Source organism: Mya arenaria, chromosome 2 (assembly GCF_026914265.1).
Source record: "Mya arenaria isolate MELC-2E11 chromosome 2, ASM2691426v1".
In the NCBI taxonomy this organism is placed as follows: Eukaryota; Metazoa; Mollusca; class Bivalvia; order Myida; family Myidae; genus Mya; species Mya arenaria.
Window position 1 is genome coordinate 42,106,654 of NC_069123.1, and position 18,307 is coordinate 42,124,960.

General features: G+C 35.9%; 2 protein-coding genes and 1 long non-coding RNA gene across 4 annotated transcripts; 1 reads left to right on the forward strand and 2 right to left on the reverse strand.

Moving 5' to 3' along the window:
- The first annotated feature begins 1,008 nt into the window (after positions 1-1,008).
- On the forward strand, positions 1,009-14,712 carry LOC128209691 (uncharacterized). Of its 2 annotated transcripts, XM_052913857.1 has the most exons (3): positions 1,009-1,588; positions 3,376-3,583; positions 7,427-14,712. In XM_052913857.1, the coding sequence occupies exon 3, from the start codon at positions 7,428-7,430 to the stop codon at positions 13,194-13,196; it is 5,769 nt and encodes a 1,922-aa protein (XP_052769817.1). In that variant the 5' UTR covers positions 1,009-1,588; positions 3,376-3,583; position 7,427; the 3' UTR covers positions 13,197-14,712. The 2 variants fall into 2 exon arrangements, with proteins under 2 accessions (XP_052769817.1, XP_052769824.1); XM_052913864.1 differs by lacking the exons at positions 1,009-1,588; positions 3,376-3,583 and adding an exon at positions 4,028-4,160.
- LOC128209705 (uncharacterized) lies at positions 1,535-3,383 on the reverse strand. Its single transcript, XR_008257052.1, has 3 exons — positions 2,968-3,383; positions 2,550-2,624; positions 1,535-2,232 (listed from the first exon to the last, which is right to left on the reverse strand). It is a non-coding gene; the product is annotated as an uncharacterized LOC128209705 (long non-coding RNA).
- Positions 14,713-16,100: 1,388 nt separating the features above from the next.
- On the reverse strand, positions 16,101-17,409 carry LOC128214931 (carbohydrate sulfotransferase 11-like). Its single transcript, XM_052921652.1, has 2 exons — positions 17,383-17,409; positions 16,101-17,213 (listed from the first exon to the last, which is right to left on the reverse strand). The coding sequence occupies exons 1-2, from the start codon at positions 17,407-17,409 to the stop codon at positions 16,101-16,103; spliced, it is 1,140 nt and encodes a 379-aa protein (XP_052777612.1).
- Positions 17,410-18,307: the final 898 nt, after the last annotated feature.

Below are 18,307 nucleotides of genomic sequence, written 5' to 3' on the forward strand. Positions count from 1 at the left end.
AAAACTATCAAGTTTCTTGTTATGATTTAAACATTGGCCTCGCTGTACTCGTTCCATTTTCTGTAAACAATCAAGTCGAACTCTATCATATAAATAGATTTCTTAAAATCGCACAAAAGAAAACTATCAAGTTTCTTGTTATGATTTAAACATTGGCCTCGCTGTACTCGTTCCATTTTCTGTAAATCACCAAATCGAACTCTAACATATAAATAGATTTCGTATAGTCGCACAAAGGAAAACTATCAAGTTTCTTGTGTTTCTATTAGGGATGGAAACCGGATACCAAATCGGTATCCGGATATTCGTATCAAGTATTCGAATACTATCCGGATACTCGTATCAAATTGTTTTCATAATAAGTAAATTTCCTATTATATGTCACCCACCTTTTGTTATTTGACATAATTGTTCACTTAATTTAGAATTCGTCATATGGCAATTTCACTTTTTCATTCATTCTTTCTCAGTCTTAATAATTTATAATGTTATAATCAAAGCTAAACAACTCATTTTACGTCATAAAACTCATGATGAATACCACATAAACACCTCGCGAATTTGATAGTCACTTCGGCCCAGGTGGTTGCTTGGTTACTGCCACGTGCTTTCGAGTTTGTTATTTATCAGCAGGGTTCATGTTAAATGACGCTTTGATTATATGATAGTCGATTGTAATTTTATTTCATTACATTGTTTGATTTAATGCAATGTTTTGTAATGAAGGATATAATTGCGGAAAAGATAAGAAGACAAAAAGACGATCTGATTTTTCTTTATTTACATGCGTGTACTTGTGATTGGACGATCAATTCCTACGGATTAATGATCAATCCGTTTAATATCAACTAGTGCCAATTAGTGTCAATTAAGCACATCTGAGATCATAAAACAACACTTGTCATTGTAAACAAGGTCATAGAACTTCACAGGGTGCTGCACAATATCACGCCTTGTGCAAACACCCAATTAGCAGACGATTTGTGACACATACCCGCTTCGCGACATACACTGTTGATCACCTGAAATATTTCATCTAAAAAGTTTTATAACAATTGCTATGTCTCTGCTAAACTATTTCATTGAAATTTTATTTCTAAACTAATATTCGAATACCAATTTTGGTATCCGAATACTTGCGTGATATCCGGATACTCGGATATTCGCTTCCATCCCTAGTTTCTATGGTATTGATATAAGAGCCATGTAAACTACCACGCTTCAAATGTTCAACATATCCGAGTTCTTTATTTGTTTACATGTAAGATGCCGTTTACCTTATCTTTTGTAATAAGTTGAGTTTGAAGCTGTATTTATTTCAGATTTTCGGTCTATAATTTAACTGCATTCTATCAGAGCGTGATATTTATTTGTGTCACGGACAACCGTTGGCTGTTTGCCTTCATGTCGTTCGAACAGAGAAAATTACATTGTTTTTTCTAAAAATCAGATAATGAAAAATATTAAGTTTCTTATAACGATATGTTCAACGAGCCAAGAGAAATACCGCCTATAGTTAAACATGCCCTGGTCTATTATTGACAGATATGCGGGGACGACCAACGTTGGCGGGTACTTTAGACAACCGGTGAGTAAATGTGTAGCATGTTGGAATACTTGTTAAGCGGAAAAATGTAAGTTAGTAGTTTATGCATAAAGAACACATTTTACAACAAAGAATATATCTGTTTTATCTTGAAGGCTAGGAATGGACATGTACCCTATGACACCGATACAATATAATCAAAATAACAACACATTTAAATTTGTTAGGCTATTCAATGAAGAGTATAATAAATACAGTTTAAAACGGTTAAATGACACATTTGGTCTTGTTTCGTACAGAAAAATGAAGAGAATGAAGGTACACAGTGTCAACATAAATACATACTATCCCCAAATAAGAAACTTTTATGATAAAAGTTGATTACTCACCACTTAACCTCATAAAAATACATGTAGTTACAAGACAAATTTCAAGTATGTGGATGATACTATGTCTGGATTTATCTTATCTTGCACTGTCAAAGAATATTTTTTCCATATCCATGTTTAATGGAATATCATTACTATTAATATAGATATTCATTATTGTAGTGCATATTTGTTATGTAAGTTAAAATAAATCATGTTCAAATAACAAAGGAAACACATCCATATTGTCAACTGTAATGTGAACTTCATTATTTCTTTACTTTCTATGTTAAGAGAACCTTTCTTTCTGTTCTTTGCCTGAAAAAATAAATAATAAAGATATAAATTAAAAGCATCCCCATTTATCAAAGATCAGCAGTTTACAATTTTTTGGCAATCTTGGGCATTTATCAGTTTATATGCAATACAGGAATAAATGCTGTCAGCAGGATATTACAAGAATTTCACATGTATAAAAAACATTTTTGCACACAGTTTAGTTGTAGAGGATCATTTAGGATTATGATATAGTAATACTGGCAAATTGAAATTGGAATGCATGCTACTTATTTCATGGCAAGATTTAAAGTTTAACACAGTATTCACATATATAGAAGAAAACAAATACAACATACATATTATCGTTCTTCAACGCTGCAAGCAAATCCTTATTCGCCAACGCTCGAACACCATTTTGCCACGAGTACATACTGCAATTAAATCATAATATAAAAGAATATTCTTTGAAAAATCTTTCTTTTGTTGATCACCTTCAAAAAATCAGTCTTAAAACCTATTGTGCAAATATTAAGATGTTTTTTTTACAACAAAAGTATGCTATATGGATGGCCTGTACGATAGTATTAGGCAAAATATATTGAAACATACTTTGTGGTTTGCTTTACTGTCATGATATTATTTCAAAGTCTGAAGCAGTTAAATATTCCTAAAAATCCAATAAAGAAAAAAGTCCAATTTTAGGATCACATAATATCATATTGGAAAATCATGATTAAAAAAGAAGGTGTTTTAAACATTTTTTGTTAACATTACCAGACTATAAGACTGGTACTCTTTCCTGCCTTCCCTCATCATATTAATTGCTCTCAACAACCTGCATAACCTGAAATTATATTTGAATAATGCAATACTTGATAACTTTGTCATTATCAACTATGACTGTAAGTCTTGGTATAAAACCTTTCAGTTCCCACAGTCTTTGATATTCTTCAAGATATATTACAAAAAGAAAAGGAAAATCTTTACTGTGCATTATATCTGATCTATCTGCTTTCATTGCCACAATTGATGAAAATAATATTTGGACAAATGGTAGCAATTCTCTCAATGTGAATCTGACATTGCATTTAGAATGTTATGCACCATTCATTTGTAACCACGCCCCGACCCAGTCCAGGGACACATGCAGTCAGGGAAATGGGCCATGTTTTTACCTTCCAGATGGCCTGGCAGTGCCGGTGAATAGTGTGGTTTTATCTTCGCGCAAAATATAGCTGGAATGGACCTTACCTAGGGTTCCCGGGATGTGGGAGCCTTTGATTTGGTTTGACCATTAGTTCTTCGCTGCAGGGCGGAATTTTACCTTGGATAGGCCAGACCTGGGTTGTGGTAACAATTAACTGCAATAGTGACTTCAACTTTGAAGAAGGTTTGTGGGTCTTACACTTGACAAAGTACCATTATGAACCAAACATACATAAAATAACATTCAAATATTCGTCTTTGATATTTCAAACGTCAAAGTAAAATCATATATCTTTTACTGTTAGCATACTTGAACCCAATCCTTTCATACCACAGCGACAAATCATGGTGATGGAGCACTTACAAAGTTGACTTGAGGCTGTTTATCCATGTCGACAAGTTATAATCCCTTAAAAGAGTTATTATACTAAAACGGGAGCTTAAAGTGTTATCCGGAAATAGAACACGTTGAAATGGTCGCAGTCAACAGTTTCATGGTTTACTTTACGGAAAAATTTAAGGCTGTATAGATTCCAATGGTCAGACCGTGAGCGTGTATAGAATATAACGTCGACCATTGTTTGATTGCATTCGGAACTCCTCGGCCATTTTTTTCAAAAGTTGTTTTCGATAAAATGGCCGAGGAGCTCCGAATGAGTTGATTGCGGTTACATACAACCGTTTTGAAAACGAAAGTTGATTTTCCCGGACTATTGATCTAGTTGTATGCATTTGACACATAGATGAATTATTCCCAGGAGGTAAGCTATGATTAGTTTCGTTATGTCGATGTATATATATACGTGCTAACACACTAGCAGTAGCAGAAACACCCTTCCAGTTGACTTGGACCTCGGAGTATGTTTATCAGGACCAGGTATACAGTACAGGTGAATTTTCAGAAAATGAGTCAACTGGTTGAATCGAGGGGATGGGTAAAGGGGGAGGTTGTGTGCCTAAGGTTTCACCCTGAGAGCTTTTGATCCAGTACATGTACATATTTTAGGAAACGTTGCCGTAATCATGTTTTTTCCCACTGACATTGTTCAGTATCATTACTTATATATTTTGCATTAAATTCCTTAGTGACAATGTCCGTATATTTTGTGATGAGACAAGTCAAAGATGGTGAATTTTATGATTTAATTATACATATTATAATAAGGTTAGCAACAATAATGAGCGATCAGGGATACTTTTTTTTTATTATTATTTTGACATTTCTTATGTATCCCTGTCACGAGTCTGCCATAGTAAAACTCGTCAAAAGACTCGTTGATGGCCATTGAGGTGGACTTATAATAGGGTCGGCAAGGTCTCAATAAACCAGTGAAGTTTCCAAGATATAAAACAAAAATAACGGGCACATACACGTACATTACCTTGGTCCATATTCACGAAGTGCTTGAGACTGAGTTTGAGACTGTGAAAGCGAACTTTTAAATGTCATGATTTATCTTTGATGTGGATATTCTTGAAAGGAGACGAGAAAATAATAGAAAACATTGTATTCTCATCATATATTGACACTTTAACCATAAAATTGCTCTTCTAATAAAACAGCACAATAAAATGGAAACTTGCAGTTTAACTTTAGAGTCAACTTGATTCTCAATCGCAGACTCAAGACGTTAGCGAAAAAGGAGATTGGATACACATACACATTCACGAAAGTGTTAAAATGTAATAAAAAACAACAACATCAGTAAACCTGTTTTTTAACAATCAATGTTCATCGGATCCAATGATGATACAAATCATATCACGTATTTTTTTCTTCATTTGTTTGATTGGTAGTACCACATATTTCGTGACGTTGAGCAAGGTAAATTAGTTAAAGGGCCGCGGCATATGTTCACATTGACACGATCAGTTTGACGACTGTGAAATCATTGTTCAACAACGTATAAAACAGATGCGCTGTACTTCATTCGAAAGATATGGATCGCGATCTAAGCAACAACAACAACAGCAGCAGCAACAATAATGTTATTGATGCCTTATTTTAACTATATTAATGGAAACGTTTCTTATCGTTAAAGAATGAGGATTAAAATGTAAATTCTAAGTGGATTGAAGACGGTCGATAGACTGCCCAAATTCGTTCAATTACAACACTTTAAAGCTGCAATTTCACAGATTGACCGTTTTGACAGCTTTTTATTTTTTGTCTTCGAATGTGCCAATTTTTGCTTAAACGTTTGGAAACTAGTGATAAAGACTGCTGGTAAAAGATCAGGCCGCAGTTTTTCATATTTACGTTTGAAAACTGATGTTTTATGGCAAAAACCTTTACTAAAATGAATTTTTCGGCAGTTTCCCAAGCAATTGAGATCTGTTCCACTGTGAGTTATTTTATATGACTAAATTGAAGGTACTGATAAAAAAAATCAGCTGATTCAGAGACAAAAACTTACAAATGTCAAAACTTTCAATCTGTGAGAGTGCAGCTTTAAGATAATGGTTTGACCTGGCGTAAAACACCGCTTATTCGCAAATATGAAAAATCTTTACTCGAAATGTATAAAAGTATTGGTTTATCAATACGATGATATGCCGTTCAAGTGGTAACACGATAATAGAATACATTGCGTAAAATATTCAATGCAGATCAAGAGTCCAAGCGAAGAATGATTAACAAAACGGGTGGATCAATATTCAACTGATAATCTTTAATTGGAGAAGGGTCTGTTATAATAAAACAGGTAAACAACCATATCGATCAGTGTTTCGTCTCCAACATAAATTAACTGGTTCTTTTTAATGGTATGAAGTTATGAACCATCCCTATCAACTGATTTTAAGAGATGTTTTGGCACTAAAATGAGTTTTTCCGGTTAAATTATATTTTTTAACTGAAAACTTGTGCCTACATAGCTATCAATAAGAAAACAACACAGAAACCATTTTTAAAGGTTATTATTTTAATCTGTACCTATATCATATGTATTTTTTAAGTCAAACTATAGTTGTGCGCCTTTAGTTTTCTTTCATTTGAGAACATTATTTGAAAACGTTGGAAGCATGCGTTCCTGTCATAAAATACTGCCCACGATTTGACGTCTTGGCGGAGGGAGGCGTAACTTTGTTGGCCTGGAAAAGTAAAGAGATTGTTAAGAATAAAGCTATAAGCTGATAAATGATATTCGTAACTCTGATGCCATTTCCTAGGTAGGAACAAGGACAAGTGCTATCAGCACCGGGAGAGACATTGTTGCGCCACTTTTCAAAAAGGGTGGAGCATGCCTCAGAACTGTTTTACCTTTCCTCCTTTACCCATTGCCCGTTTTGAACAGATCTTCTTCTACAGCAGTTCATGCAATCAACAATCAAGTCGACAAAAAATGGAACAATATTCAAATTGATATATCCACTGGCTTTTTAATTTTACAGAATTGATTTACAAATTATTTAAAGTAGACTCCACGCTCATTTGTTGATTGCACTACTTTTTTTATATGAATCAAATTCGATTTTATTACCATGAGTTTTTTCACATTCGGTAGTTGGTCTAAGATTTGTGTCAAAACAGTTATTTGTTAACGAGTCTCGCGATATTTCACAAGTTGCGTTCACGAGTTGAAAAGCAGTGCAATCTTACTTCAACACAAGCATTTTTCTGTTTATTATAAGACTAAAACGGACATGAATTGACAATTAATTGCAATATCAGAAAATCGCGCCAAATTGTATGCCAACATATAACGTCATTTCAAAATGACGCCAATGAAGTTGTGTTGCAGTCCTGTGATTTAATTTGGAACTGAGTGCGGGCAAACTTTCAAAACAGTGAACAATATCGAATTGTAATTTTACTGTTTGAAACGAAGAAATATTTTTTTTCACTGATAATATAATATAAATCACCGCAAAGCATTTAATAAATTTGTATATCATCTTTTATGTATGCTTAGGGGCCTAAGGCCACCTGCAGTTGTATTTAACTATGCAATTATGGAACTATAATTGAGTCCATGACAAGATTGCGAACAACAAGGCCATGAACTTTTTTTTCTTTTATTTTCAGGATGGTCAATATCATCCTTTGCGGCTGCCCGGGGTCGGGAAAAGAGCACCTGGCTAAACGACTGAACCGTACGCTTAAACACAGACTTGGAAAACACAAAATAATCACTGGATTAGCCAAACATGTCTTAAGACGCGAAGGGATTAGCAAACGCAAAGACTATGACGCTGATGATGATAAATTTTGTTATGTTCAGGAACAGATTGTTCAGGAATCATGTAATGAGGAACTGGTTGCGCATAGAGACGGTGTAAGTTTTATAAATACGGACAGCGTAATAAATACACTTGTCCTACTGAAAGCATGTTTCAAACCCGGCGAGCAAGAATCGTTTTACAATCTCCTCGGAAGAGATGACGTCAAACAAGTTTTGGAAATGTACAAACGATCGCTGGTAGTAATACTAAAGCCCCAACAGTTTGTACACGATGATTTGATTTGTCTGAAACTTAAATATGATGACTGGATGGAAATGAAAAGTCTTTATGTGCAGTTACTTTTTGATCTACACATACCGTTCATAGACATTCGTTTTGATGACGATACAAAGAAAATTGAGATGATCGCAGAGGCTTTAGCGGGATCCAAGATTGAACTGGACGAATCGTTGTTTAATATGTTTTTGGAAAGAGAAGAAACAAACTTTGTCCAGAATAGGTTTCTGTTTGTTAAAAGCGCTCCTGAAGGAAATAGAGAAATACAAATACCTACACTTAAAGTGTATTCCGAACACTACATACAGATTTGGACGACAATGAAACATGGACAAACAAACAGATTTATACATAGACATGGCCATGAAAAATTACTTTGTATTGAATTTGACATAAATGTGAAGTCAACATGGGCACAGAAGGTTTTGTTGAAAGGGATTTATGTTAATGGCGAACCATACGTATTTCTTGCCTGTACTGACAGTGGTTTGAAAGAACGCAAATGCTATTTATGGAGAGGGCCTCAACAAGAAGTTGACGAGATTATTGAAAGCAATGGGGACTTTTCACAGATACAAACCGTATCTAAAAGACTAGCGCGAATTGGTTTGCTGTTTTCGGGGGTACAGCTGACGACACAGAATGTTTCTCCGGAACATATGGTGAAAGTGATAGATATTGAATCCAATGGAAAAGTGTTTACTGATGGTTGTGGTGCAATCGGAATGCAACTTGCAACACAAATTTTTCAAGAAGTAGATGACATAACCATTGACAAAGATTATTTACCTAGTGTTTATCAAGTGCGTTTGCAGGGATACAAAGGTGTTTTGGCAGTAGATCCTGGGATTGAGCCGAATTCAATTCTGTTGCGTGACTCGATGGAAAAATTTCGATCAACTGCTCATCCGTTCATAGGAATTTGCAATTATTCGAGACCATATACATTTGGCTATTTGAACAAGCAGTTCATAATGATGCTCTCTGGCCTCGGAATTCCAGATTTTGTGTTTCAACAGAAACATGAAGTTCATCTGAATAATCTGCAAAACATGTTGACGGACACAGAGACGGCCATAGATGTGCTTCAGTGGCAGAATGAATTTGGTTACGCACTCTTGATCAACAGCGCTGGAGGCATACACAATCTTTCAGAAGAACGTCGGCGGAAAGTTGAAAAAGTTCTAAAAGCAATTCAGCAAAACGAAAACTCAAAGCTGGACAAACTACGTATATTGATACCAAAATCAAGGAATATATTTGGAGTGTGTGACACACAAGGCATTCTTGAATACGGACAATGTTTTCTTAGACTAACTGTAAATGGAAGGCCGAAAACAATATGTGGACTTGTTGTCGTTTGTAAAAACCCTTGCTACTTGACTAGTGATGTTAGAGTATTAGAAGCAGTTAGTGATATTGATAATCCGAATGCAAGGAGTCTGAATCATTTGGTTGATTGTATTGTATTTCCTACCAAGGGAAAACGACCCCATGCTGATGAAATAGCGGGCTCGGACTTAGATGGGGATCAGTTTTTTGTGTGTTGGGATGAAGCATTGATCCCAAATAAGACACGCCCACCCTACGATTATCCTTCCATTTCCGCAAAGCCACAAGGCGCCATTACCCATGAGAAGGTAATCAGTTACTTTTCAAAGCAAAATGAAACTAGGAAACTGATTGGACGTGTAAACAAACTTTACAATTTATGGGCTGACCGGAAAGGGGTCAATTCAACAGAATGTGAACTATTGGGACAGCTGTTTTCAAGAGCTATTGACGCTAGTAAATCAGGCGATGAAGTGAAGATTCCGAAAGGTTTACAAAACGTAGAGGAAACGGATGAATGCAGATTTGTATGGGGCTGTATGGAACAGACGGCCAAACAGCGCCGCGAAGCCTTTGCCAACGACATTCTAGTAAACAGAGATGATGTGATTTCTTTGGAATTCGTCCTGGACATTGGAAAACAAATGCATGGAAACATCACTTCATTTGACAAACTTACATTGTTCATCAGATATGTCGGCCAGACAGACCTGCCACAAGATGAACATGTTCGGGAAGTGTTTCATTTATTTGGAGAGTACTTGGACTTCAATACCTTTGCAGCTTGGGAGAAGAGTGAGGCAATTGCATATGGCTTTCCGAAATCAATAGTACTGAATGCTTTAAATACTTCAAAAATTCTTTTTGAGGAAGACCTGAAACATTTCAGTATGGGAAGCCCATTCAACCAGTGGAGTCTACTTGTCCACATGCAACACGATGACTTCAAATGGAACCATCTCTTGAAAGCAGTGACTGAATACGACAACACATTGGTAGTACTACGGCTTGAAGATGACTTGATCATAGAACTTCAGATTCTTGAAAGACTTGAACTTGGAAACGAACAGTTGATGGAAGGTGGAAAAATATCCTCAATTCTTCACTCAAGACATTTCGGATATAATTGTCGGTACATTCTAGGGGATACGTATTACCTTGATCTGTCAGAAAATACTCTTCAACTGTATCGAGACAAAAGCCGCGAACGAACGTTTATTTGGCTTCAATGCTTTGACAAGACACGAGACGAAATGACGATGAAGAAGCAGAAAATTGATCCGAATGCAACAAACGCTATCAGTACAGATTTGCAACGATACGACAGAAGAATACTGGAATCGACAAGAACGCATCCTAAAGTGCGAAAAGCACAATTCAAAGAGATTGAAATATTTGTACGATCGCTTGGTACCGAGGCTCCGTACTATGACATTTATGACGTCAACGATTTGCTTCCAGTTGAAGAAGAATTTGAACCCGAATTAGAAGTGACCGATGCTGACAGTTTCGATTTCGTTGATTTGTTCCATGAAAGAGTCCAGTTGTTTGATTCATTAGATCGCGAGGAACAATCGCAAGAACTTCTGAAGGCAGCAAACGTTCCTGACCTTTCTTTGTTTGATAACGTTCTACAGTGTGATGGTGCTGCAACTGCTGAAGCTGTCTATATGTTCCGAAAACTGCTGGAAAACATCATTGTTTCAACGGTTCCGTTTGATCTACCAGAACAAACGAAACACATTTTTACAAACATTGTTCTAAAGTTTGTTGATGTGATGGCAGAAGTAAAGCCCTCGGAAATATTGAAGATTGGAGCCTGTTTGACTCGATTAGGGCAAGATGCAAGTCTGCTGTCAGACATGTTTGGAAGTGCGATATGTGATTGCACGATGTCTGATATGATAGAAGCAATTGCAAACTGGGACAGTTTTTACTTTTTAAGCGAAGAGTTCGCTATCGCTTTCCTAGAAGGGCTGAGCGTTGCTGTTCTGTCACAAATACATGAAAATGTGAACGAGAGCGCCAACGGATCAAACACCAATGTTGACATGTACTTGCATAGAGTTGTACAATTACATACACTGCACTTGCTATCCGATATTGGCAAAACTAAAGACCATATGCAGACAACTGATAGGACAGACAAAGTTCGTGTACAAAATCAGTCAATTACTCATCTCAAACTTAATAATACAGCCGATATGGAAAACGATACCATTGTTTTGTATCATGTTAGCGCAGTTGAAGGAACTTCTAAATTTCTCAAGGGTCAATATGTTGCTCTGTCACGGCAAATCGATCTATCAAAAGGAAAGGGACTAAGGTCAGTGTGTTGCATTTGCCAAGTCAAAGATATCAGTGTTGCTCCTTTCAATGTGACTCTAAAGATAGAAGGAAATATACCGACAATAGTACGACGAACGCAAGCACTAGAGGGAATACGGTTCTGGCGAATAGATCTTATAGGGAATATTGTGACATACAATCGAATAGTTTCTGCATTGAAAGTAGTCAATGCGAAAGGGAATCAAAACGACCTGTTGCAGATCATTACATCGCCTTCGGAATTTGAATTAAAAAGAAATGAACAGGTGATATTTGTGAAGGATATTTACGTCAGATCTGATATGCTACACTATGAGATGACCAACCTTAACACATGCCAGACCACAGCACTTAAAACAGCATTGGAAAACACACTTACTCTCATTCAAGGTCCACCCGGGACAGGGAAAACGGAAGTGGCATGTCAAATTGTGAAGCGTTTGCTTTCCATGGGTAAGGAGGAGAAAATTCTTATAGTTGCGGAAACGAATATTGCTGTAGACAACATAGCCAGAAGATTGCGGAAAGATGCTGTTATAGTTAGGATAGGAGCTTCCGAAGGGATTGCAAGTGATATATATGACATATCATTGGAAGGGCAGATGAGGAGAATAGCGGACATGGAAGCGAGGAAACTTAAAGTTCGTGACCAGCAAGGTGACACTCACAGAAACACACAAATCATGAACAGAATTTTGTCAAAGGCCCAAGTCGTCATGACAACATGTGCTGGAGCTGGTGATATTTGCCTCGAAAACTATTGTTTTCCATATTTGTTAGTTGATGAAGCCACACAAACGCTCGAAACCACCCTTTTGTGTAGTATTGCTCATGGCGCAAATAAGCTCGTGTTGATTGGAGATCCAATGCAGCTTGGTCCGACAGCTGTAGACCAGAGTCACAGAGACACTTCTTCACCAAATTTATTCAATATTTCCCAGCTTTCGAAAACTCTATTTCACAGACTTTACGAAAAGCAAGTAGTTCCAGTTTGTTTCCTTGACACCCAATACCGAATGCACCCGTCAATAGCGATGTTTCCGTCGGAACACTTTTACGATGGGCGTTTAAAAACCGGAGAATGCGCAAAACGAAGACCTCCAATTGTTTTTCCATGGCCAGGAAGAGCTCCCTTGTGCTTCATTAACGTTAAGTCATATGAGAAGAAAAAGGGATCATCGTATTACAACGATAAGGAAGTTGATACTGTTGTCAAAGTTGTCAATAAGCTTTTTGACGTTAAAGAAGAGGAGAGGGCAAAAAGAATAGGAATCGAAGACGTGGGTGTTATAACGCTTTACAAAGCCCAAGTGGAAGCACTCAAAAGCAGTGTTAGAAAAGGAATACAAATAAGTTCTGTGGATGGTTTTCAAGGCCAAGAAAAAGAAGTCATCATCGTCAGTACAGTACGAAGTAATGAGAAAGGAAGTGTGGGCTTTTGTGGTGATATGAACAGAATGAACGTTCTTTTAACTCGGGCAAAGAGGGGATTGATAATTATAGGGAACGCGAATACCTTGCAAAACTCGGAAATTTGGCATCAGTGGCTCGCACATGCTCCAACATTAGACGTTAGTAAATTGGAAAAATCGGAAGAGATGGAAACAGCTCCTCGAACTCCAAGACATAAAAACGTGAGGAAGACGATATATACACGAAACGGCCGTCGGTATTAATGAGTATCACCCCAGTGATGATATCTATTTGACAGAAGATAAGTGTTGGACACCAAGGCAATTGGAAAACTTTCTTCTAAACACTAGATGACATAGTTTTCATTGAAATGTTTTACGCCCTCCCTATCATTGCAGTTGTCAATATCATTCATAAGTTTTTTCAGTTTGTATTTAATATATTTGCGTAGTTCTTAGAAAAAAAATACATTGTTAGTTTCGAAACATTTGTTTCAGTTGTTTGCACTTGTGATTTGTATATTTTTGTAAAGTTTTTTTTATTATAAATGGAATTAAAATGGTACTATTTAGTATTGATGTGTTTCAAACAATATGTGCTAGATTTATGTGTTTTTAAATAATGTAATGGTGATTGCTGCGGCAATGTCTTGAACTGTTTCTACTAACCTCCACGAGGGTTGAACAGAAAGTAAGTGTACTTTTAAAATTAGCTTTTTTCTCGACAAATTCTGAGGAAATATGTTGAGGTTTTTGTTTGTTTTTCAGAAAATGCATTGAGAATAAAAACAATGACTTACTTTGCTACTTTGGAACGTTTGTTAAACCGTGAATCGCTAGGGCGGAGTCTCCATATGTTTAGTTTGATGAGCAGCACTATTTACAATTATGCTTTTTTGCTTAATTATTATGCTTCCATACATTGTCATCTAACGCAAGCAGTTGGTTAATCAGTGGATGAGAAAAAAAAATAACATCAGTTTTTGCAAATGTTATGAAGATGCTAATGAAGTAATTGTTATTTATTATACCTCACGTGACCTGCCCATGTTAATTTCTCATATACCCATCATGGGCAATTTCGTACTGTCACACACTGACAGTACCGGTTTGACCGGTTGACATGATACTGTCACATAGCACGCGCGTCTAAAAATAGGCATTTTTTGGTTTCCCAAGTCTGAGGTGATAAGCGGTTATTAAAATGTGGTAACTTCCGGTGTTTGCATTATTTCTTAACGACATTTATAACTAATGACAACTAATGAAAACAAACAATAATTACAGAATAGATTGATTAAACTTGAATGTTGTGTCTGGTAAATCATCTTTATATATGTATATAAATGTAACTGTGTTCGCTATAATAAAATAAATATTGCATAGCTTCCAGTGTGACAGTACATATTGTCAACATTCGGGAAATACTGTTACCCTTACTGTCACACTGGAAGCCATGCAATATTTATATATTGTCACCTGCGAGATGTTCCTGCTGCTCCAACAAGCTATACTTTGAATTCAAATTATAAAGTGGGAGTACAATGTATTGAGATTGAGCCCAACACACTGAGATTATTTAAATACATGGTTCTTGAGATATAACAAAATCCATTAACCTAAACTGCAATACAAAAAGTCCACGAAATTCTTGATCAACCCTCGTATGTTTTAAATAATGATGTTATAACTGAATGCCATTATCAATATATAATATACTTGTATGTGTTTGAAATGTCGCTTGAGTACTCGTTGTCAAACTTATTTAAAACGTATTAATAAATTCACCCTTTTATTTGGAAATAATTGTCTTGGTCATTAATCCTTTCTGAATAAATTTTGCGTTTTTTAATAAACGGAATACTTTCTATGCTCCTCGGAAGTGACTGCATATATTAACCATTTTTCCGTGCTTTCGTCCGTTCATATTTTGTCTGAGCATCTTTCCCAATTAAATGTGTACTCAACCTGGTGCAAGACTTTTAATATTACCTGGCACATATGTACATAATATCCAGCCGAGTACTTCGTACCTTTCATGTCAAGACCACAATTACGGATGTGTGCGTTCTATTCAAGGTCATGGTCACAATTACATTTTAGACTAAGAACTAACTTCCTACTTTAAGAGTTATATTCAATGTATATTGTTCTTTGTCCAACTGGAGTCTGACCTATTGTGAACTATTTCAAAGTCAAAAATAGCATGACTCTTTGCATAGGCTTTCTCCACACATAAATTCTCTTCGAATGATAACACACTATGATAGGGTCACTGGCAATACACAATTGACATGAGTGCACATCGGACATCGTAGTTTACTCGATATCTCCGCATTGGCTTTGGTATAACCAAACAAGAATGATACTATGTGGTAATTCACTCTGACGGTATATCAATTAAAGCATTACAATTTTGTTATACTGTTCATCTGATACGTGCATGTTGCTGTTGAATTAAATATTTATTGAATTGTTGCGGTGTCAGAAACAACACTTTAAGCAAGTGACGGATATCATTCTCGGTGAAATGATTACAATATTTCCAAATCAAATGAAAAGGAAGCTTGACTCCAAACTCTGATATGATACTGATATTGGTTTTGCTAACACATTAGTAAATATAAGTCTTTCAGAAAAGATAGCAATTATGCGTTTTTAAATGTACAACCTATACATTGTACTAACATAATTCGAATTATATGTGAAATATATTTTGTTTTATATTTCAGACTAAATTTATTTGGCGAAACGATATCTTGTTTCATATCTTCTTGGCTCTTTAAACGAACATCGCCATGTAGTCATCCAGTAGTCATTGTTCTAATATTTTATTAATTCAAACATGCGTAATTAAACAATAACATAACTTTTTGTTTTAGCTCGTTCAATCAAGATATTAGTTTTAATAAAAATGAGGATTGAAATAATAAATATTTTCAATGCATTTCATCTCTGTATAACTTCAATAAAACACAGTGAAATAACACCATTACCACATAGTTATACTTCAAAGATGAAGTTAACTTATATAAATTCGTGAACACTGTAGTTAATAAAAACGGCATCGTTTGCATCTTTTTATCGTTATAATTTGGCGTTCATATTGCCACGATAATATAAAACAAAAGGGTGTTTACCGGTCTTAGTTTTAGCCGTGAATTATCATCAAAATATATTTTTGGGCATTTTTTCATAATCGTAAAGATCAAAATCATCTGCGTAAACTTCGGTTATGCTTTTTAAATCTTCTCCATTCACAGTTGCGTAGATTTCGCGATATAAATGCTCCTTAAGACTTCGCCTCTCGCTCTGTGTCGATAAGTCTCTTGCTCTAAGGACCATATTATAGAAACGATCTTTAGTCATTAGATCAGCATCATTGTCTGTTAAATCTAACTCAAGTTTACCTATTAGTCCTCTCATCTGAAGCTTTTGCCACACCCTTTCCAAAGTTTCGTTCATGGTGATACACTTCAGAAATTGTGTTCTTTCATTCTCATTAAATACTTGATACAGTGTGTCTTTAATTGCATCAACAACGGAAAACCTTTCACCTTCTGATTCTATAAACTCTGCCACCCGTGTCAAATCCATTTGTTTCATTAATTCGTTCGAATCAACTTTGAAATTTTCCATTTTCCCGATGAAATTGTACTTAAGTTCACATGGTTTGCACAGCATACTAGATTTTTCAAAATGAAGATCAGGGAATATTTCAATTTCTTCATGGTTCCTCTCTATGAACGATCGTACTCCCAGTTTCTCAACGAGTATTACGTGCTTTATAAACTCACTAAATGACAGATCATGGCCACACCTTAAACTAAGCATCGAAGCATTGCTTCGTGAAGTTTTGATGGCAGTAATGCCTGTGTTCTTCCAGTAAATAGGGTTTGGTGCTAACAACTTGTCTACATAGCACGAGTAGAGTCGTTGCCAAGGATTTCTCACAAACATGATTCGTTTCACACCGTTTGAGTTGTTTACTAACGCTCTTTCTCCGTCATATTCTTCCAAAAAGCTGATATGGTAGGGATTGGTTAGATTATTATACTTTTTAATGTTTTTTATCATGAAAAGTCTTTTCAAGAAGGTTGTCCCTGCTTTCCACACTGGACATAATTGAATTATTCCTGCAGTTGTCTCTATCCTTCGCGGAAGAAAGGCCGAATTTGACTTGTACAAAAATCCTTTTGCGATGCACTTTTGGCGAACACTTTCTGCGAGTTCATACCCATGTGAGAAGTGTTTACTTGAATGGACCCGGATGTTTACAAACTGAAAGTTAAAATTCATAATATAAAATGCTTGAATGAAATCGTCCAGTACGGGTCTCACACGTTGTTGTTTCTTTTTTAGTTTTAAGTGTCGATTAAGAAAATCGTATTATTTATCGTATTTTTACTGTGGCAATTCAGCTCTTACATGTTTCGAAATTATAACTTACCAGCGGCCACGAATTGGGAATAGACATCTCTGAAATATGTGAAACATACAATTATAAACTTAAATGGTATCATGATTCAGCAGATTGAAAACACTAATAAATGCAATACTATCCCCAGCAACTGCTTCTATATATATAATATATATTAAACGTTTACTTACTCAGGCTGTAAAGAAATATCGTATTGCAAAGTACAACTCCGACCAGCAGGATATTCTGTCTGTGTCTTAGTAATTTTCGTATCATCTTTCTCGTGTGTTGGATAGTTAATTATGCATTAACCATACATCATCAAAATCTTCAACAGCATAAGCATGGTTTAAAAATTAAAATTATTTTCCATTTCCATATGTTCAACCTGTCACATAACTATGCCAGAGAGACATTTCCATTAGTCTAGGTTTAGCATTGGTAAGTGTCGTTTATGTATCGTAGATATTTGATATAATTACAAATCCATGGCAGTCAGCACTAGCGGTTTCAGGAGAGGGGGAAGAGAGGGCTGCACCCCGCCTTAAATTGTCCAAGTGAGAATTTCATTTCAAGATGGAAAATAAATTACCTGTATACATCAACTAGCCCAGAATGCACCATTTAAGTTAAGCCAATGTTGTCTGACACAGACATCCCCTCGAAATTTTTGCAGCAAGTATTTTTGGGGGCTTCTGTGGAAGTGTACGAACCTAAAGTGCGCCCCCTCTAACGTTAACTCCTGGATCAACCCCTGGTAAGGCTCAGATGTCTGGCAATCTGGTGCAATCGGATAAGAAGCTAGTCGAACACACGAATTTAACAGGACAAACCGTTATTTTGGGCGCTTATCGTGTCATTACGCATTTCTATCATAATTCATATGTACATTTACGTTGTCATAAATACAGCTTTCGAGCACGTTATCTGTTATCACTTTCTGAAAACTGGACGG